The sequence below is a fragment of the Haliaeetus albicilla genome, chromosome 24, assembly GCF_947461875.1.
Source record: "Haliaeetus albicilla chromosome 24, bHalAlb1.1, whole genome shotgun sequence".
Lineage (NCBI taxonomy): Eukaryota > Metazoa > Chordata > Aves > Accipitriformes > Accipitridae > Haliaeetus > Haliaeetus albicilla.
Genome location: NC_091506.1, coordinates 14,997,650 through 15,023,037, shown reverse-complemented (window position 1 = coordinate 15,023,037; position 25,388 = coordinate 14,997,650). Strand labels below are relative to the sequence as shown.

Genomic DNA, 25,388 nt, shown 5'->3' with positions numbered 1-25,388 from the left:
TACTGGTTTGTTCTTAATTTAAACAAATAAATGAAAGAACTGTTAATAGAAAGAAAGGCATTCAACTTCAGGGAAAAGACTATGGGGTTGGTTGGTTTGTTTTTTAGAAGCTGTCCTTTTTTAACCAATGATACTTGTCCCAACTACTTTTGTGAGTTTAGGGTGATATAGTTTCAAACTCTGTCATCTGGTACTAAACTGCACATCCTACATAAAAGCACTAAAATCAAATTACGAACAGGAAAAAATACTCTAAACTGATGACTTTGGACAACTTGAAGACAAGAGCAGTAAACGGGTGAGTCAGGAGTATTAGTATATGCAAAATCAGCAATGTCATAACAAGGGTAGTTTTGAGACTCCACCAGCTATTTAATATCAGCTGCTGTTTTCCAGAATCCTGAGTCAGAAGATGTACAAAATGAGCTAATTAAGAGAGAATCACTGGGGAAAAGGAGGTATATAACTCAGCATATGTGAAATTAAAAAGGACAAGATTGAGAAACAGACAAAACTCTATACTTGTGACAATGCTAGTTTAAAAAAAAAAAGCGAGGATCAGTAATCATTATGCTGAAGTGGAAGAGGACTGAGGTTTTTCTAATGCAAATTGAACTACCACAGTCATTAAAACTAGGTTTGTGCTCTCATTACGGTAATTACAATGGCAAGATAAAAGTTAAGATCACTCCCCTGGTACTGTAATAAGCACGGAGTATCAAAATTAGACACAACGATAATTGCTATTCATGAAATAAAGTTTGGGTATGTTTCTCATGTACTTTGAAAACAATATAAAAACCACAGACAATGCAATGTGTTAGCAAGTCCCTTGTGCATTAAGAGTTTATTTTATTTTTGTAATGGAACTGCACCATTGGTTACTCTAATTGAGGTATTTAGCCAAAATCCAGTATATAGTCATTAAAATAACTACACTGCCTTATAGCTATGTAAAAACATTTGTACAAAATTTGTGTCAAATGTCAAATAAATACATAAATTTTGATATTTATGTAAAGAAAAGCAATTTGGATACTCTTACAGTTAAGAACAAACCTCGCTGTTTCACATATTTTAGGCAAACATTCAGTTTTACATTAAAACAGACCTCAGACTGAAGCCCAGGTACAGGTCAAATACAAATGTAGAAACTTAAAAGTGCCAACAAACAAGATAATTCAAGTACAGTAAATGTTAAAAAATATATATATTTATTTCAATTTTCAGATGGTTCCAACAGGTACAGGCCATCAGGATTTAAATAAGACAAGAAAACATTCGAGATAAAGGACAAGAAACATTTTGTTCCAGAATAAAATAGAAATTGTTAAATCCACCATTTTAGAAACAGAAAAGTCCACAGCAACTTATAAAAAGAGACTTACAAGTTTATTTCTGTTTTGAATATGGCCTGGAAGAATCACAATTTATATCCCAACCGCCAGGCGATGATGACTTTTCTGTATCCATGCTCTGACTGTAAGCAGATAGAAAATAATTGCCCCCTTCTTGGTTTTGACTTGCAGAAGAAATTGGGTATGTTGTTCGCAGAAAAGTCTGATGAGTGAGTACATTAAAGTGACTGAACTGATGGGACATGTTTAGTTGTCTGCTATAAACTGGGAAGTTATTGAAAGGAGCTTGTTCAACTGAATTGTGTTTTTCTCCTTCAGCAGTGCACATTGTAGAAACTGGAGTAATTGGTTGTATCTCTTCCAAGTCAATTTTAGAAGTCTTTTCCATCAAGCCAATTTGTGCTTCAGGAGATAACTCTGTAACTGATACGCCGCTTTCTTTTGCATCTACTCCATGTGAGCCCTTGGCCTCTGCCTGCAAATCTTCCAAATGAGTATCATAGTTAGAAGCATCATTGCAGATTTCTATTTGTGATGTTTCATCCCCTGAATCCAGAGACATGTCCTCCTCATCCTTTTCATCGTTTTCTACAAGAACTACATTAAAAAAAAGAAAGTGCTATTCTGTTGAAATACAGACTTCCGTCAGAAAAGCTATACACTACTCAGAGTGTTATGCTTCAGGTCTGCGAGTCCAATTATCACTTAAGTTTTGGTCTTCTGCCACTCCTGTTCACTTGCTCAACACACACACTTAACCCTCTCTGTGAGCGTCCAGTTATTCCAATGCTAAAAGCTTCTGCGCACTGTGTTCATGTTTAGCATTGGGAAATCCTAACTCCAAAGGGGTTAGTGTTAAAACAGCATCTAAAGTTATACAATAGGTGACTATTTGATCAGACAATTAAAGGAGTACAATTACTGACATCTCAGTCCTTTTATTACGGTTTCTAGAAGCTATCATTACGTTTATCCTTCTCCTGAAAACAGACGGTTACCCCACTTGGCATATGTCTACTCTCTTCAATACCATGTTAGCCTATAATTCCATATTTCAGATCTCCTTTGGGGCTCCATCCCAGCTGCTTTTCCCCTCATCATTTAAAATGGAAAAAGAACAGCATGAGAGTTGGGTTTTCCTTCCCATTTGTAGTGTTCACTTAAAAGAGTGAACGCTACCTCAGGGACCTCCACCCCACACACCTAATTAGGTAAAGAAAGTATAAGTGTGTTTAATATTACCTGATTGTCTTTTGTGAGCATCAGAGGGAGGAAGGCTGTTCTCTTCAGTAACCGAGTTGTGATACCCAACAAGACTTTTAAAGTTTTGCATGAAGTCATCAACAGTAGCAACCACTATTCCATTATCAACGTAATTTGAAAGTGTTTTGAGATTCTTTTCTAAACACATAAAAGGAGACTTTGTATTAATATTTAGCACCTATTACCAAAAGAGGGCGAGAAGTATTCATAAATTTTGGTTTTACCTGTTAAGAAGATAACATGTCTCTGTTGTATGTTTTGAGCCTGGAGCCTGATAAGACAGTCTAATTCTGGAGCATTTCGAATTTGAGAATCACAATTATGGTAAGACAAAATCTCAACCAAGTGCTTCTTCTGGTAGGTATTGAGAAGCGTCAGCAGACTCAGGGCATTAGCATTCATTCTGTAATAGGCAAAAATGATGCGGTATTAGAAAGATACTTGATTTAAGGTCAGTCTAAATTTAAAATTAAGTCAGAAGACAAACATAAGAGTAAGTTGTACTCAACTGGAGTTTGGAGAGCATAATTAAAGCTGAAGCGTTTTAACAACTGGTATTGCAGAACACTACTTACCTCCCCAGCTCTTTAAGTTTTTTTTGTATTTTGCAGTGGACTTTCCACTGCCATTTCCCATCTGGGGTATTGAGATCCTCCAGAAACTTTAAGAACTGTTTCAGTTTATCTGTTTTGGAGATATTGAATAGAAGTTAAATTTTGTGGTATGCAAACTGAAAATACTGCTTCAGTATAATACATAAAACTTCTTTGTTTTCATCAAGGCACAGTTACACAACTATGAACATTAGCCTAGTACTTGAGGTTGTCTTCCTAGCAGATTAGCCAAGAACAATATTCCAAAACTGAGCTGCTTTTTTGTAGGTCAGATGCCAAACAGTGGTATCTGCTTATGTAAAAGCTGAATTCAGTCATAACTGGTCTGCCTTGCTAAAATACCTATTTAAAAAACTGGTAACTTCGTTAACTATTCAATTTCAAATAAAGAAAAAGTGAAAAAATGTAGCTTTTCAATATTTTTTTCTAGCGTATTTGTGGATTGAGTAGTAAGGAATGAAAGGTTCCATACACATAACTACACAATCTAACACGAACTCAGAAAGACAGGATCTCCAAGTTCACATGTTCCCCAGGAACATGTTCTCCAAAAAGGCCACTGAGGCAAGAGAGACTGAGTAAGCTGGAGGTCTGCAAAAAAACTCACAAAAATGAGATAGAAGACTTGAAAATTACAAGACTTGATTGTTCACTGCGCCGAGTGTGGCATCTCTCTCGTATACTACAATGTTAGGCTTTTTTTGTCTGTGTTTTAAAGCTTCAGAAAGTGTCACACTTACCTGTAGTGATGGACTCTGAATTAAGGACAGATTCATCTGACACAACAAAACCACCAGACACAAACAGTTCATTGTAAGTGTGATTTTTCACATCATCCAAACTATCGACACCCGCAAAGCTGACACAAGAAAGCCTCTTCAAAGTTACTAAGCCAGGTATCTGTTTAAAAATGTTATAAATCAATCAGAGATGTATCCCAAAGATCATTAAAAAAAAAAAAAATCAAAAAAAACCCCCCAAAACCTACAGAAATTTACTAATACCAAATACCAAACTTCAAAACACATTTTCAAAGAATTATTACTTTTTTCTCTTGCTTTGGGAGGTGCTCTCTCAAAAACATTACAGGAGCGAGGCAATGGAAGTTGAGCACTTGGAGTAATTTTACTTTCTGTCCAGCACAGGTCCATATACCACAGCTGTCAGGAATACCGAAGGTAATCTGACAGCTGCCTTCGCTTGCCATTAGAGCATCACAGAACCAGAAGCAGAACTACTCGGGCCTCTGTACAACTTTCCAACTACTAAGACTAAATATGCATTAGTGCATATGTGAAGGTGGAAGAAGTTAGAGGTAGATGATGGAACAAGACTAGGTATTTACCACAAGCATTTTTGTTTCTTCAAATGGCAGCTAAAGACAGGACATTGTTGAAATGCTATGTCATTATTAGAAGGTAGCCTTGCTCAAAATGAGCTCGTCTCACTCTGTTTTAACGATAGCTTTCTATAGTACACATTTACTTCTGTGAAATACCTTATGGATGAGGTTGGCGATGTCTTCATTTTGGATAATTATCAACAGTTTATCTAGAGCAGCTCTTCTTTTAAGGAACTGTTCTGGATGGCACTCCGTATTGCCTAACTTTGTAAGGTATTCCTAACACCACAGAAAAAGAAGAAAAAGTGAATAGGTAGTTTGGCCAAAACAATCCCCACATGATGACCATGTCAAGTAAGTTTTCCACTCAAATCTCAGGGACTGGTTTCCTTGTCTTTCTGATACATTAATCAGAAGGATGCAACACAGGCTCTCTCTTTCAGCAAGTCAGTCATTCTTAGAGAATAGTACATAAATAGCCAACTGGCAGTCTATCAAAACTGCATCAGTTTTCAAATAAAACCAAAAGTTTTTATTATTTCACTTCCAACCTTCACCTTACACATTTAAATACAAAAGAACAGTAATCTCCAAAAGTTACCTGTACTATTAACTGGAGGGGAAGGGAGAAACAGAAAAACCAAATGCACATACATTGACTTTTCATACGTTCTTTCTAAAATGATAAGCTATCACATTTTTGCCCTTGTTATCTTTTTTCCATAAGGCTACCCCCCGGCAGTATTTTTAGAAAGAACCAAACTACAGCCTGTTCCGCTTTACAACTGTAAGAAAAAGACTTACATAAAAGCTAAATATAAGCACCTCAGATATACCTCAGAAGCTCAAATGAGAAATGGGACAGGACAGCCTATTTTCACAATTCAACATTTTTTGAAACACATTTCAGACTACCTCATGTTTGCAAGTCCAATTTTACACATTCTGATTTGAAAGGCACTCTATTCTATTTTAACACTATAGAGAGGTTGAACTGGAACATACCTTGATTTCTTTGCAGAGAATGCTTTCCTCCTCTTCATGAATATAAAATTTCACAGTGTTTTTCTGTACATCTTTAATAATTTTGACCAAACTGTTAAATACTTCAGGTTTTAACTGGCTTATAAAATCAGAAAGGGCTGGTTGCGTTGAAATGTTTAAGTTCTCTGGGGATTTCTGTGTCTTTTCTGGTGGCTCCATCAGATCACCACTGGAAGAGGTCTGATCAGATGTCAGCATATCCTGTGTTTTAGCATTCACATGATCTGTTTCCTCCTTCACTAAGGGTAAGCTTGACGAACGCTGCTCATTAGAATCCAGATCTTCCACCATGTTATTACACAGTGGCTCGGGTAACAACGCCGTGTCAGAGTCCCTGCAAACAGGTAACGTGTCGGGTGGAGGATTCAGCACAGCGTTACTAACCCCTTCTGCCGATTCAGGACTAGCATGAATTGGCGGAGTATGCCTAATGCACGAAGACGACAAAATAACACTATTCAACTTCTCACTCAGTGTCTCTATATATTCTTGGACAGACACCTCTGATGCCTGTAAACATATGTATTCAGAAAGTCTCATTATCCTCTCTCGGGCAGAGAAGACTGGTGTGGACATACCACTAACATAAGCAATATTCTTTTGCTGCAAAATTTCTTGAATCTTTCTTGCAAAGAGATTATATTCTTCTAATAGTGTAGTCTCTATTACTGCACTAATGGAATGCTTAGTTGTAAAAGGGTGATCTGCTAGCCCACATTCATCTTCAAGTTTCTCCAGTTGTCTTGTATAAAGTCCATCTTCTGCTGTCCCCTTTTGTGTGTCTGAAAATGGAGAGTATGGAAACTGATAATCTGAACTTCTTTGTCTATTTATTACCCGGGGGTCATTAGGAAAGGCATCCTTTGGCGGTAAATACACCACTGCTTCTTCTGGTGATTTCAGACCTATATAGGGAGAGTTCATCATCACCATCTCGTGTTTGATAGTCATACACAACTGATAGACTAAAACCTCCAAAACACAGTTTTAAAACAGCATTGCTGTTGTGCCTCCCCCCACCAATCAACTTAAATCCAAAGACTCGGATGTTACTGTCTGCTGAGGTACAGAAGCACAGAAAATTTTATTGTTCTACCATCTTAGGAGCTATTAAGTCAAAGTTTGCTCAAAAAGCAGAACACAAGTAATTTTCCCAGAGATAACATCTGCTTAAGCATAACAGGAACTGCCTTAATTACAAAAAAAAAAGATCAAATTAGAAATCAAGCAGGGTGAAAATTTATTCAAATATTTTCATTTGCTACTAGGTTATAATCCTCAGACTTTCAAAACGCTTATTTTAGCCACACACTATTTTGTGGAGTTAGACTGCAAATTGCCAGCTGTGTGTCCAATCTCGCAATGAGGAACAGAAGGTTTTTTTGCTTAAAAAGGTAGGACATAAGTCTTACAGTAATTACTGATACACAGAATCAGTTACAATACAAGGAGTACTGACAGCCTCCCATAATCCAAACCTCAGATCCTTTCTGCAGCACTCAGTTTCTTAACCACCCACATTCAAAACTATGGTTTTGTTTGTTTTTAAACCTAATTTAACGCTTTATTGTAATTAATAATACATATACACAGATATTTCAGATACATACAAGTATTTCAGTATATATCTGTTCCATAAATACTTCAAAGGAGGTTTTCTTTGTTGGTTTTGTTTGAGGTTTGTGGGGTTTTTTTAAGTGTTGTGTTATTGTTAAAGCTAATACAGTTGTAAGCAGAAAACCAGATTTCTGGAACAGAAGCAATAACCAAAATAGTATAAACAGTTTCTAAAAGTTAGTGTTCTTTTGGAATGCAGTCATTTTTGTAGCCAGTTAAAAAAAGTTATATTCAGTCCCTAATTTGATCATGTCCATCCAGATCTAAAAGGAAAACATCTGCCACTAACAGGATCCCTTTTTCAAGGTGACAGTATCACTTCACAGAGAAACCAGAAATGTGGTTCCATTTTTTTTTCCTTATCAATTAAACTATATGTTTTCTTCATTCTTTAAAGCACATCCTTTGAGTCAACCCAAATTTCTAGTTTTCTTTAAAAGCACTAGACGCAGATATAAATGACGGTATTCCAATTAGTTCCATCCTATTCTATTTGAACATTTTTTCTGTTGCCCTATACCTTCAGTGTTGATCTACACCTTTTGCATACACAAGTGTATTAATTTTAAAAGACCAAAATTATAACGTTAACAGAGTAAACTTAGGTACAAGGTAGTTAAGAATATCAAATAATCACAGAATTATAGAATCATTTAGGTTGGAAAAGACCTTCAAGATCATCGAGTCCAACCACCATCCATGCCCACTAAACCATGTTCTGGAGTACCCCATCTACTCGCTTTTTGAATACCTCCAGGGATGGTGACTCAACCACTTCCCTGGGCAGCCTATTCCAATGTCTGACAACCCTCTCAGTAAAGAAATTTTTCCTAATATCTAACCTAAGTCTCCCTTGCCACAACTTGACGCCATTTCCTCTCATCCCATCTCCAGCCATCTGACAGAAGAGACCAGCACTCGCTTCACTACAACCCCCCTTCAGGCAGTTGTAGAGAGCGATAAGGTCTCCCCTCAGCCTCCTCTTCTCCAGACTAAAAAACCCCAGCTCCCTCAGCTGCTCCTCATAAGAGTTGTGCTCCAGGCCTCTCACCAACTCGGCTGCCCTTCTCCGGACACACTCCAGCAACTCCATGTCTTTCCTGTAGTGAGGGGCCCAAAACTGAACACAGTACTCGAGGTGCGGCCTCACCAGTGCCGAATACAGGGGAATAATCGCCTCCCTGCTCCTGCTGGCCACACTGTTTCTGATACAGGCCAGGATGCCGTTGGCCTTCCTGGCCACCTGGGCACACTGCCGGCTCATATTCAGCCAGCTGTCGACCAGCACCCCCAGGTCTTTCTCTGCCAGGCAGCCTCCAGCCACTCTTCCCCAAGCCCACAGCGCTGCATGGCGTCACTGTGACCGAAGTGCAGGACCTGGCACTTGACCTTGTTGAACTTCATATGACTGGCCTGAGCCCATCTATCCAGCCTGTCCAGATCTCTCTGGAGCCTTCCTACCCTCAAGCAGATCGACCCTGCCTCCCAACTTGGTGTCATCTGCAAACTTGCTGACGGTGCGCTTGATCCCCTCATCCAAATCATTGATAAAGATATTAAACGGAACGGGGCCCAACACCGAGCCCTGGGGAACACCACTTGTGACCCACTGCCAACTGGATTTCACCCCATTCACCACAACCCTCTGGGCTCGTCCATCCAGCCAGTTTTTCACCCAGCGAAGAGTACACTTGTCTAAGCCAGGAGATGACAGCTTCTCAAGGAGTATGCCATGAGAGACAGTGTCAAGAGCCTTGCTGAAGTCCAGGTAGACAACATCCACAGCCTTTCCCTCATCCACTAGGCAGGTCACCTGGTCATAGAAGGAGATCAGGTTGGTCAAGCAGGACCTGCCTTTCGTAAACCCATGCTGACTGGGCCTGATCCCTGTTTGTCCTGGACTTGCCATGTGAGTTCTCTCAAGACCAACTGTTCCATAATCTTCACCAGTACCAAGGTCAGGCTGACAGGCCTGTAGTTCCCCAGATCCTCCCTCTGACCCTTCTTGTAAATGGAAAAAAACAAAAGATTGCTAATTTGCCTTCCTGCAACTGTGCAGAGATGAAAAGGAAAGACTGATGTTCTCTGAATTCCTTTCTATAGCTACCTTGCTACAAAAAAGAGAGACATGGAGAAGCCATCAGATTTGGAAAGCAATCAGTTTCAGAAAAGAACAAAGCTTCCTTTAAATTATATTACTGAACTGATCTTAATTCCCCAGAATAAAAATTCAAAGCCCTCTAGAAGATACTTGTCGTGGTTTAAGCCCAGCCAGCAACTAGGTACCACGCAGCCGCTCACTCAGTCCGCCACCCGCCCCCGCAGTGGTATGGGGAAGAGAATCAGAAACAAAAGGAAAACTCATGGGTTGACATAAGAACGATTTAATAACGAAAGTAAAATAAAATGTAATACTAACAATAATAACAATTAAAATAATAATAACAATAATAATAAAAAATAATAATAAAAATGTAATGAAAAGGAATATAATAAAATAAAATTTAAAAGAAAAAAAGAAAAAATAAAACCCAAGAAAAAAAACAAGTGATGCACAGTGCAATTGCTCACCACCCGCTGACCGATGCCCAAGCTGTGATCCATGCCTCCCGGCCAACTCCCCCCAGTTTATATACTGAGCATGACGTTCTATGGTATGGAATATCCCTTTGGCTAGTTCGAGTCAGCTGTCTTGGCCATGCTCCCTCCCAGCTTCTTGTGCACGTGCTTGCTGGCAGAGCATGGGAAACCAAAAAATCCTTAACTTAGGATGAGCACTACTTAGCAACAACTAAAACATCTATGTGTTACCAACATTATTCTCACACTAAATCCAAAACACACTATACTGTAAGAAGAAAATTAACTCTATCCCCACTGAAACCAGGACAATACTATACAGGAAGATATGCCCAGTAAAAATCAAGTGCCAGTAACCCAAAACATTAAAGTCTCTTTTGACTGTCCTACAGCCTTCTTAACGTACTTCAATAAAGTGAGTCCACTTGCTGAATATAGCATATTACTGATCTAATTTTCTGATGAAAATTCAATACAAGGTGAGAATACAAGCTGCTCAGTAGGTCAGGCGTAATGACACATGCAACCTGTCCCACCCACTCTTCTGACCTGTTTTTTTATCTTCATGTGTTTACAGTTGATCCTCTTAAAGTCTTCCTGCCCCTCCTGAGGGGCAGCAGCAGTTAGCATTTGTAGTTTCTTGGTATTTATATAGCACCTTTTACATGATCATATTGCAGAGCTAGTCAATACTTATTGCAGCAAGAGCTAATTTGAATAACTGACCTCATAGGCACTTAAGAAATCCAGTGATGCTGAAAGACAATCTCTTTCATCTCTAGAGAACAGCACTTCTCCCTCTTAGAAGACTTCAGAGGAATTTTTTTCTAGTAAGATTTGTAGTCTCACAGATGACTGTGCAACATGTCAGTCAATTGACAAACGCTTGCATGAATTCCCACATCCAATGTCTATCATGTATTACAGTTTTTAGATGCTTAATCATCCACTTAACTAGTTATCTCAGCAACCATATCCTCATCTATATGCACAGTGGCCATTTCCTCCAGGAGTAAAAGAAATAATGTCCTATCCAAACAACTTTACGGTCTCCATACTCCTTAACTTAGCAAAATACCAGAACAGATTTTTGATGTTTGGCCCTTAAGGTGCAGAAAACATTATCCAGAATTACCCTGTCATTTCGTTGAAAGGCCTATGAATACTGCGAAGGAAAACCTGTTTCCCCTGCCCTCCTTCCTTCTCAGCCAAACAAACAAAAAAGAGCTGCTGAACTACACAACTGGACCGGTATCAGAAGTGTCCAAGAGACAGATTCCATCATTCCTGGAACATAATCATAAATCACTAAGTTTTTACTCAAGAGAATGCAGTTAAATTCTATCTGGATTGAGACATAAGACAACTGGATTTGCAGCCTTGAATTCAGAGCTCTTGATGACTATTCCTACAGCCCAGCTTCCACATCATTTAAATCCATGCTTTTATGCTCTCCCAAGACCTGACACTGTTGACTTATCAAGTAGCAGAACAAGAAGCTTCTTCTGTAAGATTATTTAAGATTTAAATGCTTAGATAAAGACAAATACTTTGAAGCACTTCCAGTGGAAAAGCTTGATGCAGTAAGAAGTAGACCACTTTTTATAACAAGACATTTTTCATTACTTTTCTGGATTACTAGTTGGAATTATTCGCCTGTCCAATCTTTCAGCAGAACCTAGCAAGTTCAAACACTGAATTCAAACCAGTTATGTACCTTGCCAGATACTCAAGCATTCATATTTCTAAATTATGTCAGTGTGTATCCAAAGCAATATGCTCCACCAATATCTGTTTTCATCCAGCAGATTTCTGTATTAATCAAATATAACAACTGCATAGGCTATACATATGCTTGTGTACCAACATGTGACCCTAGAATGGGATATATGAAAGATACAAACCTTTAGAACATGTTTTCATTCACTATTTGTAGCAACATAAGAGTTAAACCCATCTTACCTGTAATTGGAATAAGTTTCCAGTGCATTCCAACTTCTCCTATGTTATCTGAATTGGAATGTTGCCTGCGATAAACGTGTTCTATAGGTGTAGTAGGACAGGGAGTGTAGTCTTCAAAACTACTTACACTGCCAGTGCTTGCTTCCTAAAAAAACAATAAAAAATTCTCAGCTCAAAACTTTTTTTTTTTTTTTTTTGGTAGCTATTAAGCTTTTACATTCTGAACAGCTGACAGTAAAAATGCACCTGAGTTCACCAGCATATTGGCAATTTTTCTGTCAATCAAGTCAAGTCAAACTTGGAAATGTTTACATGAGGTACTTACATATTTCATTTACCTGTTTGATAATTTCTGAGACAGATGTCTTTGCTGATGGTCTATCATTAAGTAAATAAAGCAGTCCTGAGCACATGCCTTAGAGTACAGAAGCTAGGTGGGGCAGGGAAGAAAGGAGGCAGAGGGGAAAAAAGTTGGGAAAACCATCTGCTCCTTAGCCTTTTTCAGGCTGTTTACTTGATAGCTGACTAAAGCCATGAGATGTTGGCATTACTGAGGAGCTGCCTGCAACTTGTATTAAGCCCTTGAACAATCCAATTTCATCTCACATTCCAGACAGTTTGAAGCAAAACAGCACAGAAATTGCAGGTAGGACAAACGCTTTCCTGCTTCGTGACTTGGAAACTGGGCTTTGTATAGAAGTTATCAATAACAGAGATCATAGAACAACCACTCTGTAGAGTAATGTGATCGAGCAAGCAGTTGGGGCACTCTGAACCCTAAGCACAAGAGCCTTCCTCAGAGGGTGTTCTGCCAGTTATATGCTGTCATGAAAAGTATGCATGGAACACGTATACACCATTGCACCAAGAGGGCACACAAAGAAAGCCAGGCAAGTTTAAGTGCTCAGAATTTTTCAACTCTGCTCCTGCCAAAACTAAATAAAGCCAACTCCCCAACCATCCTTAATATCCGTAGAGCATTTAAGACTTGCCACTAAATACATTTTTTAACACTTTCTCACTCAGACACTGCTAGAGGGACAGAAACAAGCCCACCATCTTTTCCACAGTACAAGACCAAAAGACGAGGATTGCAGGATCCTCAGTTGTGCACACAAGTGAGGGGTGTCTTCCTGCCCTGTGAAATGCTTGCTACTATTAAGTAGGAGAGAGAATATACTCTGAAGAGGCTGGACCAAGACCAGTTCCCAAAACTGGAGCAGTAACTACAATGAGAGCAAAAGGATGCTTGATGGTTGTAAAGCATTAAGAATCACTTTACTAACCCTGACGTATTGTCACTAGAAAAGGTCGCTAATTCACACGCAGAAGCAGTCAGCTGAGGTAAGCTGTTGCCATTGGGGTTTTTGCTTGTTTGTAAGATAATAGTCCAGAACCTCTGAAGCATATTTAGTTTCCAAACACAACCAACTTAGTTTTGCCAATCTGTTATATCAAGACAAGAGACAGCTACCATTAAAAGGAAACAGCTCTCATTCTGCTTCTCTAGAGTAACTATTGATCACCTGTGGATAAACATTCTTGTTTAAGATACCTCCAACCAACTCTAAATATCAAACACAGATTGCAATTTGACTTCTTTCACTTTCTTGCTTATGACAAGAAAGCAACAGGCCAAAAAAAAGTCTTGAAATTATACAGCCTACAATTGATATATTTATTTTTGGTTTGCATCTGGGGGGAGAAGAGGGAAGAATTCTGGGTGCATAAGCTTTGAAAGAGATTGTCTCAACTTAGATCAGGGAGGAGCCCGGTCAAAAAAAAGGCTCCTTTCTGTGCCCAAGATGGAATTTCGTAGTCATGACAAGTTGTCATATCCAAACCACCTATCAGGTTAAAGACTAAGTAGTACATGATCATTAACGGCCTGCCCTGCAAACTTTCCTGAGACAGAGTCCATATGGAACAGCAACTATTGCCTTATAACCTACTTTTGGGAAGAGTAACAGCTAGGCAATAATTACGATGAGGAACTCTCAAATCTCTCCTTACTGTGTTTCAGGTTCAGCGAACCTCAATACCCTAGCTACATCAAGAATCACCCCCAAAGGAGGAAGAAGATGGAAGGCAGTATGCAAGCTGTTACAGTATATAACTTATCACTTATTCCATGCAGCAACTTCACAGATCACTAAAAAAACCCCACTGCCATAAGCAAGGCGAGAGCCAGAATAGAGTATCTTTTTTCTACAAGAGATAGAAGACAACTGCAAGGCTTTGGTCTCAGCAAACATGAAGAAACACCGTCATATACAGCATTTGGCAACAGAATGACAAAGTTTTGCTGCCTATTGCTGGCGCAGCTGTGTATGACACTTACTGTAAAGCTAATGAGGAAGACTGACCATGGTTGCTTTCTATCTTTCAGGTATTCTTAATTATAATTTTATTACAGAAAGAGTAGACATAAAGAAACAGGAACATATATCTTAGAGTTAAGAAAATTGCCATATACACTCCTACCAAACAGAAAAGCTTCTTCACAGACAAGTTAGTGCTTATCTATGTTTACCTATGTAAAAAAATAGAATTTTTTTTTCATTCAGTCTCATAATGTTTATGAAAATAGTATACTCATTATGAGCATCTATGTACATGGCAGTTTCACTTACTTTTATACGTAGCGTGTGTTCAAGGCCTACTTCATTGGCTGAAAGCCGTAGATCAACATCAACAGGATATGGTAAGCATGCTGCATCAGTTTCCAGTATCCCTGGGCTCTGTGGGTCCTTAAAGTTAACATGTTCAGCCTGAGCAGTATTAGGAAGCTCATGATCATCTTTGTCCTGTGCTGGAATGGATTCATATTCATATTTTTGTCTCATATCCTCTTCAATTTCATCAGTGCTTAATCCTAAAGCTTGATATACAGACCGTGCCAACGATGAATCCAAGTGTCCTGCACTAGCTAGTGATTCTAAAAGCAGTTTAATGAGGCCATGTGTGTCAGTAACAGCAGGGTCGGATACGTCTTGCTGCCTCAAGTCAGTATCATGTCCACCAAGACCAGTATTAATTGAGAAAACAGAGTGTGGCGAATCCGAGGTTCTGCCCCCTTAGAGTAGGGGGAGGAGGGGAAAAGTAATCCATTACTAAATTTTAAAATAAAAGCAAAACCAGACCCCCCCCAAACACCTGCCACATACCCACAGTCTCACTCTTTAGCATCAATTCATAAAATACATATACATTTACTTTCTTAACAAAAATTTTTAAACAGGTAGATGTTGATAAAAGGGCAGTTTCTAAAGCTAAGAGTCTTCCCCAGATAAATAATTACATTTTTTTACCACACTATTTTATGTTTTAATAGCAGTCACATACTATAATCTATGTATTTTATGGAAACCTTATAAAATTCTCCATTACTTGTTGAGAGAAAAAGATAATTTGAGCAAAATATTTACTTCTCTCCATCCTATCACTGTTGCTCCAGAAGCTGACGAGTATCTTAATGCTTAACCTTGTAAGTTATCTTAGACTAAGTGCAAATCTAAAACTTTACCATGCCTATTTATACTAAACATAACTTTAGAACAGGGTTATTATTCTTCTACTAATTCCATTGAATGAGTAAATACCATAGGTATTTATTCATCTTGGGAAGAGAGAGGCCAAGGAACTACTTTAAGTATCTGATGAACCCCTAACTCATTTATCATATATGGAAATACGGAATTGTTTAAGTGCTGTTTGACTAATAAAAATCTAATCATGTTTACTTAAGCTCACAATATTTTAGGTAAGATTTTTTGCAGGACAAACAAATTACTTCTAGAGTTATATAAAAACATGGAATTCAAACCATAGATAGACATTGCTGTTTTGGTACCCCTGAAAGAGTTAAGTCAAAATTTAGTTTTAAACAGATACCGTTCTGATTACAGCCAGGTAGAAATGCCTTCACATATTTTACATTAACAATCAATGTAAAAAGACCCTGACGGTTCACAGACTTCCAAGCAGGAATCCCAAGATCTAGCATGTAGCCTACACTGTCTCCTCCATCCGCACTTGCCAGTATCTTTTGTCCCTCTCAAAAGGGAAACTTACTCCTAAGATCAGCCACTTCATCTTCCAAAGTGATTCCTGTACACATGAGAATGACGGGTATTTGATGTAAATCCCCCTCTTCTTTGTGCCACCCTTCTCCCCCATTTTTCCCCCTTCTGAAGGAAGCCTGTATCATTGCCTTGAGAAAACAGTCAGGGAAACAGAAATCAAGGCGGGGGTTTTGGCAGATCTTAAGTATCTGACTTGGTTTGAATGGTAGATGATTTTATGTACAGGATAATTCTATCTTAATTAATACTATTAGGTTGTTTCCTTTGTCCCACTCCACACATTACTGGCTATTTCAAAACTTAACTGTGCTCAACGCTTAGAAGTTTAATTCTCCCCTTACAATCTAAATTTATTAGGTATTATATAGGGTATTGAAGCCATAAAGAATTACAGCAATGCCTAAGGTCAAACTCTGCCAAAGACATTACAATATCAAGTCTGCTTAGCCTCTGTATTAGAAAATCCTTGGACAGTTCTACAGCTAAGCAAACTCTTTTGAAGTCTGCCTTCTTACCAAAGAGGCTGAACAAAATCAGCTTCCCTGACAACTAACTTGTCTCCCAGAAAGAGGCAACCTACATAAAAATGAACTTAATCTCTATTGATAGATCTCAGGCCAATGTTTAAATGAACCACCATGCATTAAAATATCCACAGTATGCAAAAAATATTCAATCTACAAAGATTAAATATTAAGTATGCTTTGAACTACAATTGTTTAAAGAGGAACTCTAAACAAAGACTTTCTTACCTTCATACTGACAACTATTCTCTGAAGATTCATTCATTTTTAAGTATTTCCGCAAATTTTCAGACTGTTTTTCCAGCTTCCTCTTCACACCACTTTTACTTCTAAGGTCTTCAGAATCAGAATCTCCACCTACATTTTTTTTCCTACACTGGATTAAGTTAATAAGTTCTTTGAGTCGATCGGGATCATAATCTCCAGAGTGAGGCAGTTTTCGCTTGGCAGCAGTGGCTTCATATTTTGCACGGATTCTTTTCCCGCTTTTTGCATTGGCAAAATTGGAGTCTTCTTCTGTGGCTTCATAATCTGAGATGGGACTGAACTGTTGAAATTTCCGATTTCCCGCCATCAGTTCCTTAGCTCTAGAAACAGGTAGTTGATATCCCTCACAACCAAAAATATAGTTTTGCAAGGAGCCATCAATATGAGATTTATTTTTTGGAGCAGAATAAAGAAATTTCTTGTCATCCAGCCGTGATTCATACCGATATAATATAAATTCTCTATATTTTCCAGGGCCACTACAGCATCTTTTCAAATACTCATTTATATACTTTTCCACAACAGCATTGAAATCTGCAGTAGTGTCTTTACGAGACTGGATTAAAGCAAAATGTAGAGACTGAATAAACTTTGTGAACTCTGGAATGATTTCCTGATTTTCGTGCAAAACCATGGTAGTTGAATTTTTCTGTGTTCCAGATGGAACACTTTTTTGTGCTGCCATAGGAGAAAAGGGAATTCACAATTAAAATCAAATCATAAAGCTATAAATAAATGATGACTAGTTAGCAATATTCTGTATTATACATAGTTAGTGAAACACGGTTAGGAATTACCGTGGAGAAATAACCCAAAAGCCAGGAAAGTAATTTTTTGCGAGGTAACCAGCTTTAAAGCCTACTTAAAAGTCAATCTACGCACAGTCATGATGAACTGCTCGTTTTCGTAATTTTGTGGTAACCTGTATCCTAGATACACGTATCATTTCCAATTCAAACCACTTTACTCAGCCTTGTATAAGAAAGCCACTTCAAAGGCTTACCAAGATTTACTAAGCAGCAGCCTAACAGCTCCCTGCAAGAAACTGGGGAAGCATTACTCCTTCCTATGCAGTCCCAACGCATTCATTGTGCTGCTTCTAAGCTCACTGAACTCTTATAAAATGATTCAGCTTAGTAACCCAGCAGAAGCCTATACAGTTTTTTCCATTCCTTTGCAAAACAATATAACTCACTAAATCAAAGAGATGCAATAGGACCATGTGCCAAGAGCAGGATTTCCCTGTCCTGGGAAGCTAGTAGATCTTTTTACCACATCCTCGAAACAGCAGCTCAAGGAAGCCCTAAGTTATATCCTTTTTTTATTTATTCACAATTTCCCCCTCCTTCCAATCACAGACTGAAACTTTTCTCCATTCAACCATTTAAGCATCCTGAAGACTCAAACCAGTGATTAACCTTGTGTCTGACAGAAACTGGAGCTTACAAGTCTTTGAAATGTCACAGCAGCAAGAACTGGAGTATTTTTAAGAAACTGACATGCGCACACTTACAATGTCATCTTGTATCTCCTCTTACCCAATCTATAACTGATTGAATTTTCACAATTGTTAATTAAATAAGAAAAGTGTAAGGGGTTTACTAAAATAAGAAATATAGAGACAAGAATCTAGGAAGCTACCAAGACTTCGGACAAGAACTTCTTTGTAAAAGTGAAATGCCTGGAAAGAGCTATGTTTTGACAGTATCACTTCGAACTCACTGCAGGCCAAAAAGGACTGCATTCTGCTGCTAGTTCTACTTATTGCAAATTTCAACTGTAAAAGATTAACTTTAAAGTCTCATCCCAAAGCATTAAAGTTCTACTAAAGCCAAGTCGTTTCAGACATCTTTTGTTACTTGGTTGTATCAATATGTTCTTTGCTGATTTACTCAGTTTTTTGTGTACATCCCAATGCACAAAAAAAAAAAAAAAAAAATTACAGGTACATTGAAGACTTTCAGGTGTTTTGTCCTTAATGTTTTGACAGTTAAAGAAAGCCCTCAAACCTCTGAAGTGCAATGTTATTACTAATGCATAGATCTCTTGGAATACTGATGCTCAGTTCTACTAGAATATACAATTAAGAAATCTGAACAAAGTTCTACTTTCTCAAATATGAACAAATGAACCCAAAATATGTAGTGTGATAATTACTTCTGTGAAGAAATAAACACTTTTTGAACAGTATCACCATGACCATAACCAATGCAATCTGTTACTCCTAGTTTACACTGGCAGGCTGTAACACTACAAAGTCTTCAACAGAATGTAAACTACATTTAAATAAGGATGTACACAACACTCTCAACGGAAAACAGACTTACTTGAGCTCATTACACCTCTAGGTTCTGGAAACAGAAACAGTGCATGTAGCATGCGGGGCCGTCCAGTTTGGTGGTCTAGAACACAAGAAAATAAAAACAGTTGAGAAGACCACCACTATGCTTCAAAAGACAATCTAGTACTCAAAACCCCATGCCCCAATAAACAAACAAAAAAACCCCCGAAACCCAACTCAAAACCAAAAACCCCAGAGTATGCATACCATAAGGGGACATCATTTGCCAAGGAGAAAGAAGAAAAAGAAATCCTCTGTCCAGAAGTGGTTTCACAAGAACCTGTTTTCAAGCAAAAAAGGTATACTGTTTCAAACAATCAGACATTTGCTCACTATGAATACTCTTACTGTGCATAAGCTAAATTCCATCATGGGTAGAAAAGTGCCCTGATACAATACTTAAGAATATGCCAGCTAAGGAATTCCAGTGAGATCGTGGATCTTGTAGTACGCTTCAATTACTACTTAGTAAAATTATCTTTAAAAACAGAAATAGTCAAATCCGTTGCACTCACAAGTTTCTCTTTCTCTAGTTTTTGAAGTAAACCCTCCAAGTGGCTACCAGAACGGGACTTCTCCACAACTTCATAAAGGCTACAGTACATGCCGTTCTTCAACACTGACATGATACAAGGGTAGAAAGAGAAGGTAAGGAAAAAAAAAAGAAAAAAAAGGAGAAACAAAATTGTAATTCAGAAAAGTTTTCAAAATTCTGAATTTAAAAAAATTAAACTAGAACTATTTACCTTCTTTTGCTCCTACGTAAGTTTCTTTATAGAATAATGCTGGTGAAATTTTTTTCTTCAACTGATCAATGCTCACAACTTTTTCAACCTCAAGCTTCTCAGGACTGGAGATGAAGGGTGGGGTTAAGAAGAAAAACAATTAAAGACCTCCCCCCTCCCCCCCCCCCAGTCCTACCCTCATTGACCAAATAAGAACTATTAAATACACGCTCTTAAAAATCAGTTCCCCAGACTATCTTGTGAGCCAGTAGTGTTTATTCTTGCAAAGGAGTGTGTGTCACTTCAAAGGAGAAAAAAACCAAACTCACAACATAGCATCAAACAAAACAGATATGCTGACAGAGTTGTGTGCATGAACTAAAAGAAGGTCTGTCTGGACACATATGACTCAAGACTCTAGTTTGACAGATTTAAAACGATCTAGTCAATGTGTATTTTAGATTTTCATCTGAATATATCCAAAATTCACCAGTCTCTTCTAGAAAGAGTTTCAACACAGCAATATTTTAAACTTATTCTTTAAATGGTTATACTCACAGCTTGCATGGAAGGAAAGGACGTGCTGCTGATTTCAAGGAAACGTGGCACAAAAGTTTGCCTTTATTCCAAAGCTGTCCCCTCCATAATGTATAGTTAGATTTATCTAAATTAAGAGGGAGAAAGAGGAAGTGAAGCCACTTGCTAGGTGGGACTGAAATAAAGTGGCAGTAAAGAGGCTGCTGAATCTCCAAAAGCAGTTTTAGGAAAATTTCATACTCATACCAGAGCTGACAATAGTATGTTAAATAAATTAAAAGGTAACAGAAAGGGTATTTACAATCCTATCTTGTTTTGACCTGCTCTAAGCAGAGTAGAGGAGGCTGGTATGTTACCTGTACCTGTCTATATAAGCACGGCCTTGATGCCAACATCTGTGAAATTATATCCTCTTTCCTTACCTTTACTGTCAACCACTTTCATACGTATTAATATTGTGCTTGAACGAGATTCAAAAGAAAGGCAGGACAGAGGATCATATTATTTGAAGTGCCACTGAACAGGAGATAAGTTCTTCCTATGTTACAAGTAGAGAAGGAGTGGAAAAAAGACTTTTGATTTTGTTGAGTTCTGGTTTGTTCTGGTAAAAGATGACACTTGTTAAGGTGTCTGTTTGATCATTCAGTATCAGGAAGAGATGCCTGCAATCAGTATGGTACAGGATAAAACTCAGGTGTACAGTCAGCTTAACTAAGCTGGTTAAAACCAAATAAAACTACATGGGGAAAGAAGTCCAAAACCTTCCATGTCTATATCATAAAAGCAATGAATTTCAGTTCATTCTTACCTGTACTTCTATCTGTGCTGAAGCTGTTTGATCTAACAAAAAGAAAAAAGACAGACTGACTAGGTTGAGACAGGAGCTTCTGGCTACTAAATTTTACATTAAGGATACTTTATCAGTCTAGCAAAAGAGCAACACTGACAATTCCCTCTCTAACCTCAAGCTATCACTGCTGCAGCATCTTGTGCTATTTTAGATACTTTGATAACTATTTTTAGCACTACATAGTACAGTCCCCACATCTGGATGCCTCCCTATCAGCATAGGTATCATATCGTATCTGTAATCAACTGCCCATTTAAATAGTCTCTCCACAAGGAGTAAGATGACACCAGTGAAGAGCTCAGTGACAAAGTATAAAGAATATTTTTCTAGAATACCAAGAAAGATAATGCTGTGTGAACATTTTGATGTCTATGAATTTCCTCAGTTAAGAAAAACAAAACAAAAACCACTATACATGGATTTCACTTAGGTAGAAGGCAAGTAGGTGAAAAGAGCAGCAGAACTGCTTCCTACAGGGGCCAGCCTTCTGCAAAAAAACGATTTTGTCACCTCTTGCTTTGCATTAGAAGTATTAACTATGCTAAGTCCCTGTGACATGTCCATTCATTTCAGCACTGTTCATCTAAATCGATTCTAAGCTACTGCCAAGAGCTATGAATTCTTCATGCTGCATGCAGTCTTTCCAAAGCTCATCTCCTAGCTTACCTTGATGGGGGCAAGAATTTTGGTACTTGCACCATTTCATCTTTGTAAGTAAATGAAACGACAGCATAAGGACAAACATGTCTTGGTCTTCGCCTTATCTCATCAAAGCCATATTCATAAAAATAGTACTAGAAAAAGAAGTGAACACAATGTTAAATTAGAAGTCTGGTAAACTGTATTTTGCAAATATACAAACAATCCAAGACCTTTCTTCACTGAAAAGTGTACTCTGTTTACAGATATAACTTACAAAATATACCTCATGATTAATTATTTAAATAAACAGAGGGAGTTTGTTTGAAACCCGTTATGCCAAATATTAACTGGTATATAAAACAAGTTGCAAGTTACTATAATAAATCACATTTATGTTCCTTTTACCAACAGCCTATTTCTTCAAAAGCTGATATCTACAATAAGGAAGCCTTTAAATGCTGTTCTCATATGTACTTTATAACACAATCAATTAAGGTTATTTTTTCAACTTGTCCTCCCTCCTTTATAAAACACTGACAGGATGGACACTACTTCAGGAGCTAACCAAGAATGAAAAAATAATATTGCAACATTTATTTGAAAGTATATTCTTGATGAGGTAAAGGACAATTAACAAAAACAAAAAAAATTTCACTGAGGAAAGTAAGTATTGCTATGAGTTTTGGAGTCTATCCTTAGTTAAGTCATAAAATTCTAATGTTAAAGAAAAATGTTAATTAAGGCAAGTTTGCAAGGAGAAATGAAAACATACATTCATTTTCTAGCCATTTGATTCAGTGCCCAGGTCTGATTTACAGACATCAAAAGAAGTTGTAATACTGAAGAGAATGCTTTCAAGTAAATATCCTGAAATCTATGGACTTGATGGAATAATCTGACTGCAACAGACTACTGCAGTAACAGAGATGGAACAACAGGAGGAACAGAGATGCTTAGAACTGATTCCATTCTCCCTTCCCTCGCCATCTCCAAACCTGAGAATTTGGTAAGGGAAGCAAAAAAAAAAAAGAAAGAAACAAACACCACCCCCCCCCAAAAAAAGAAAAATGCTGTTCTTTCCTATCCACTATTTTCCCTTTTAGGAGTCTCACTTAATGCCCACTAGCCAGTTCTACCTTTACACTTCAAACTTCACGTATTACCTCCCCTCCTCCCTGGCCTACATTCCAGTCGCCATGCACATTACCTAGCTATTTCTTATTCCACCTACATCCTAATCTGAAGAAGATACTCTCCATCAGGTCCAGGTATATATATATAAGGGAAACAGGAGAGGCTGACATGTTCTGTTATTTCTAATACAGGCATTTGTGGGCTACTGCTAAACATACACCAGACTGCAGCTTTACAGGACATGCTCAGTACTTGTTATATCTTCAGCGATTTTTATCTCCATCATTTCAAAAGTTCTGTTTATAAAGTTCTTATATAAGAAGTAGTTAACACATGCTCAACTTTCTTTTACCTGAGTAAGTTCGTAGGCTCGATAGGCCAACAAGGAGGTTACTTTATTTGCATTCTTTGAAACATGACACTCATGCTTTGGTGTTGGATCTAACGCACCCTTTACTGTTGATTCCATTGCTTTCATACCGATGTGGTCATATATGCTTTTCATTCTTCCCTGTAATAAAGCAGAAGAATTTTAAGTCTAAGCTGTTTCCTGAAAATCGGCAAATTGCTTCAAGCACCAGAGGAAGTAAGAGCAGGGAAATTAAAAGAGGCCATTAAAAAAGCCATTTACAGAAGTACATTATTTTCATACTTTCAAAGAAAACAAGACATCTTCACCTATTATAAAAATTTATTATGCTTTATTTAAGCTCAATGTCAACATCAGATTTTAAACCTAGTAGCGTTCTAGTTTCCCTATAAGCAGATAACTGTAAATTAAGTTGAATAAGTTAGGTTGAAATCACCTTTATTTTATCAGTAAGCGATATAATCCTTGAGAAATAAGCAAGATAATTTTACCTTTATTATTTTAAAAACAATGACATCTCCAGTTGCTCCAGCTTCTAGAGGATTAGGCTGCAATAAATCAGCATACCTGGAGATATATACACCTGAGAGAAGTATTAAAAAAAAAAAAAAAAAAAACACATTATGCTGAATGTTAAAACATTATTAGAAGTTCAAGAAGCATTACATGGGATTAAAGCTCAATGTATACCAAACAATAAAGATACAACAGTCTTTTTGGAATATGATCAGAGAAAGGTGTAAGGGCATGTTCGTAACTTGCAACTTCAAGACAGAAGAATAAATGTTTACTTGCACCCACTGTAGTATGAAACACCACAGCAGAATATGGACACTAGCTCAGTTTGAAAGGAGCACACCCACATTACTGAAAGTGGTGTGACCAAAAGGACAAGCCCTGCCAAAAGGCCATACAGATACTGCTTTCAGGTGTTTTGGGTTTTTTGTAAACAGCTGAGGTCCTTCCGTACAATGCCCGATTGCACAATATGGAGATAAGCAGTGAAGGTATGATTTGAGAAATAAGGCATGAAAACACTGCAGCAATCTTTCATTCTACACTGTTGACAAAAATACACAGTTTTGGAATCATGAATTGACACTCAAATGGAAAGGTAAAATAAATTCTTGTTTTTCAACACTTCAGCCATAATTTCATAGATTTTAAAGCTTCACACACTGTCTGTTGTTTAGCCGACTACCTCAGATCAATTAACTGTAACTGAACTCAGATACTCAGAAGAGTGTCCATTTTGTATGGGTTCTTCTCATTCCAAGTCTGTATTTAACTGCTTTGATAAATTGCTCCAGAACCTTTACTGGCTAAAACAGTGAAAAATTATATACTCATGTACCTTTGCTCTCCCCACCTTCGCATCTGTTCTGCTTTCAACATTCATATTATTACCTCTGTATCATGTTATTCTTAGAGGATGACAAAATTGTTTCTTAATTTTCTATTTGAAAAGCTTTGCGAAAGGAACTTTGCATCTTGCACTTTCAAATCTCTTTAACACCTTGTGACTCTTCTACCTACATCAATACTAAGCTGAGCTACTATTTCTATTAGGTATTTCTGAATGCATATACATATGTACAAACATGCAGAGGCACACAGCCATAGATTGTATTAGTTCTTTGGCCTCCCAATTTTACTGGGAAGACATGATATATTGGCTTGACTTAAGCCAAAATGAGAATTAGGTCTTCCCTTTGGGAAGGGAATTTCAACGAACTAGTCAAAACCAGTTATGAAAATGTTCTGATGTCAATCTACTTTGCTAAAAATACCTAGCTGTGATGTTCCTGCAATAGGTGATAGAAAAAGGACTGAAAGTTTACACAGCTGCATCACATTATCTGCCAACTCATACTGAGTAATACCAGCACATACAATCAAAAGATAGTTACCCATGGAAGGGCTGCCGAGAATTGTTATTTTGGAGTGGCCCACCTGCAGCCCCTTTTCACATATGCTTTGGATCTGAAGAGAACAGACATGTTTTTAAGCAAGTCTATCAGTAAAGCCAGAATATGAACAGAACAGTTAGAAACAACAATTACGGAACTTTGATTGAGCTAACCCTGCCCCCTCCCCCCAAACCCTTACAAACAAAACCACCCAGAGGTAAGA

The 25,388-nt window shown here is 37.8% G+C and overlaps 1 protein-coding gene across 5 annotated transcripts in view; it reads right to left on the bottom strand.

The window, feature by feature from the left end:
- Window positions 1–818: 818 nt before the first annotated feature.
- Window positions 819–25,388, bottom strand: part of TASOR (transcription activation suppressor) — a 33,884-nt gene continuing 9,314 nt past the window's right edge. For 2 of the 5 annotated variants that reach the window (XM_069812274.1, XM_069812279.1), the window contains exons 4-23: window positions 25,166–25,238; window positions 23,747–23,838; window positions 23,238–23,396; window positions 21,776–21,903; window positions 21,068–21,099; window positions 20,281–20,386; window positions 19,744–19,847; window positions 19,513–19,616; window positions 19,205–19,277; window positions 18,984–19,058; window positions 16,618–17,334; window positions 14,414–14,856; window positions 11,781–11,925; window positions 5,583–6,526; window positions 4,734–4,856; window positions 3,976–4,135; window positions 3,197–3,305; window positions 2,846–3,024; window positions 2,601–2,759; window positions 819–1,955 (exon numbers count right to left, since the gene is read on the bottom strand). In XM_069812274.1, the coding sequence (XP_069668375.1) occupies window positions 1,393–1,955; window positions 2,601–2,759; window positions 2,846–3,024; window positions 3,197–3,305; window positions 3,976–4,135; window positions 4,734–4,856; window positions 5,583–6,526; window positions 11,781–11,925; window positions 14,414–14,856; window positions 16,618–17,334; window positions 18,984–19,058; window positions 19,205–19,277; window positions 19,513–19,616; window positions 19,744–19,847; window positions 20,281–20,386; window positions 21,068–21,099; window positions 21,776–21,903; window positions 23,238–23,396; window positions 23,747–23,838; window positions 25,166–25,238 (4,488 nt within the window). In that variant the 3' untranslated portion in view covers window positions 819–1,392. The remainder of the gene's footprint in view (window positions 1,956–2,600; window positions 2,760–2,845; window positions 3,025–3,196; window positions 3,306–3,975; window positions 4,136–4,733; window positions 4,857–5,582; window positions 6,527–11,780; window positions 11,926–14,413; window positions 14,857–16,617; window positions 17,335–18,983; window positions 19,059–19,204; window positions 19,278–19,512; window positions 19,617–19,743; window positions 19,848–20,280; window positions 20,387–21,067; window positions 21,100–21,775; window positions 21,904–23,237; window positions 23,397–23,746; window positions 23,839–25,165; window positions 25,239–25,388) is intronic. The other 3 variants (XM_069812277.1, XM_069812278.1, XM_069812275.1) reach the window with 3 other exon arrangements.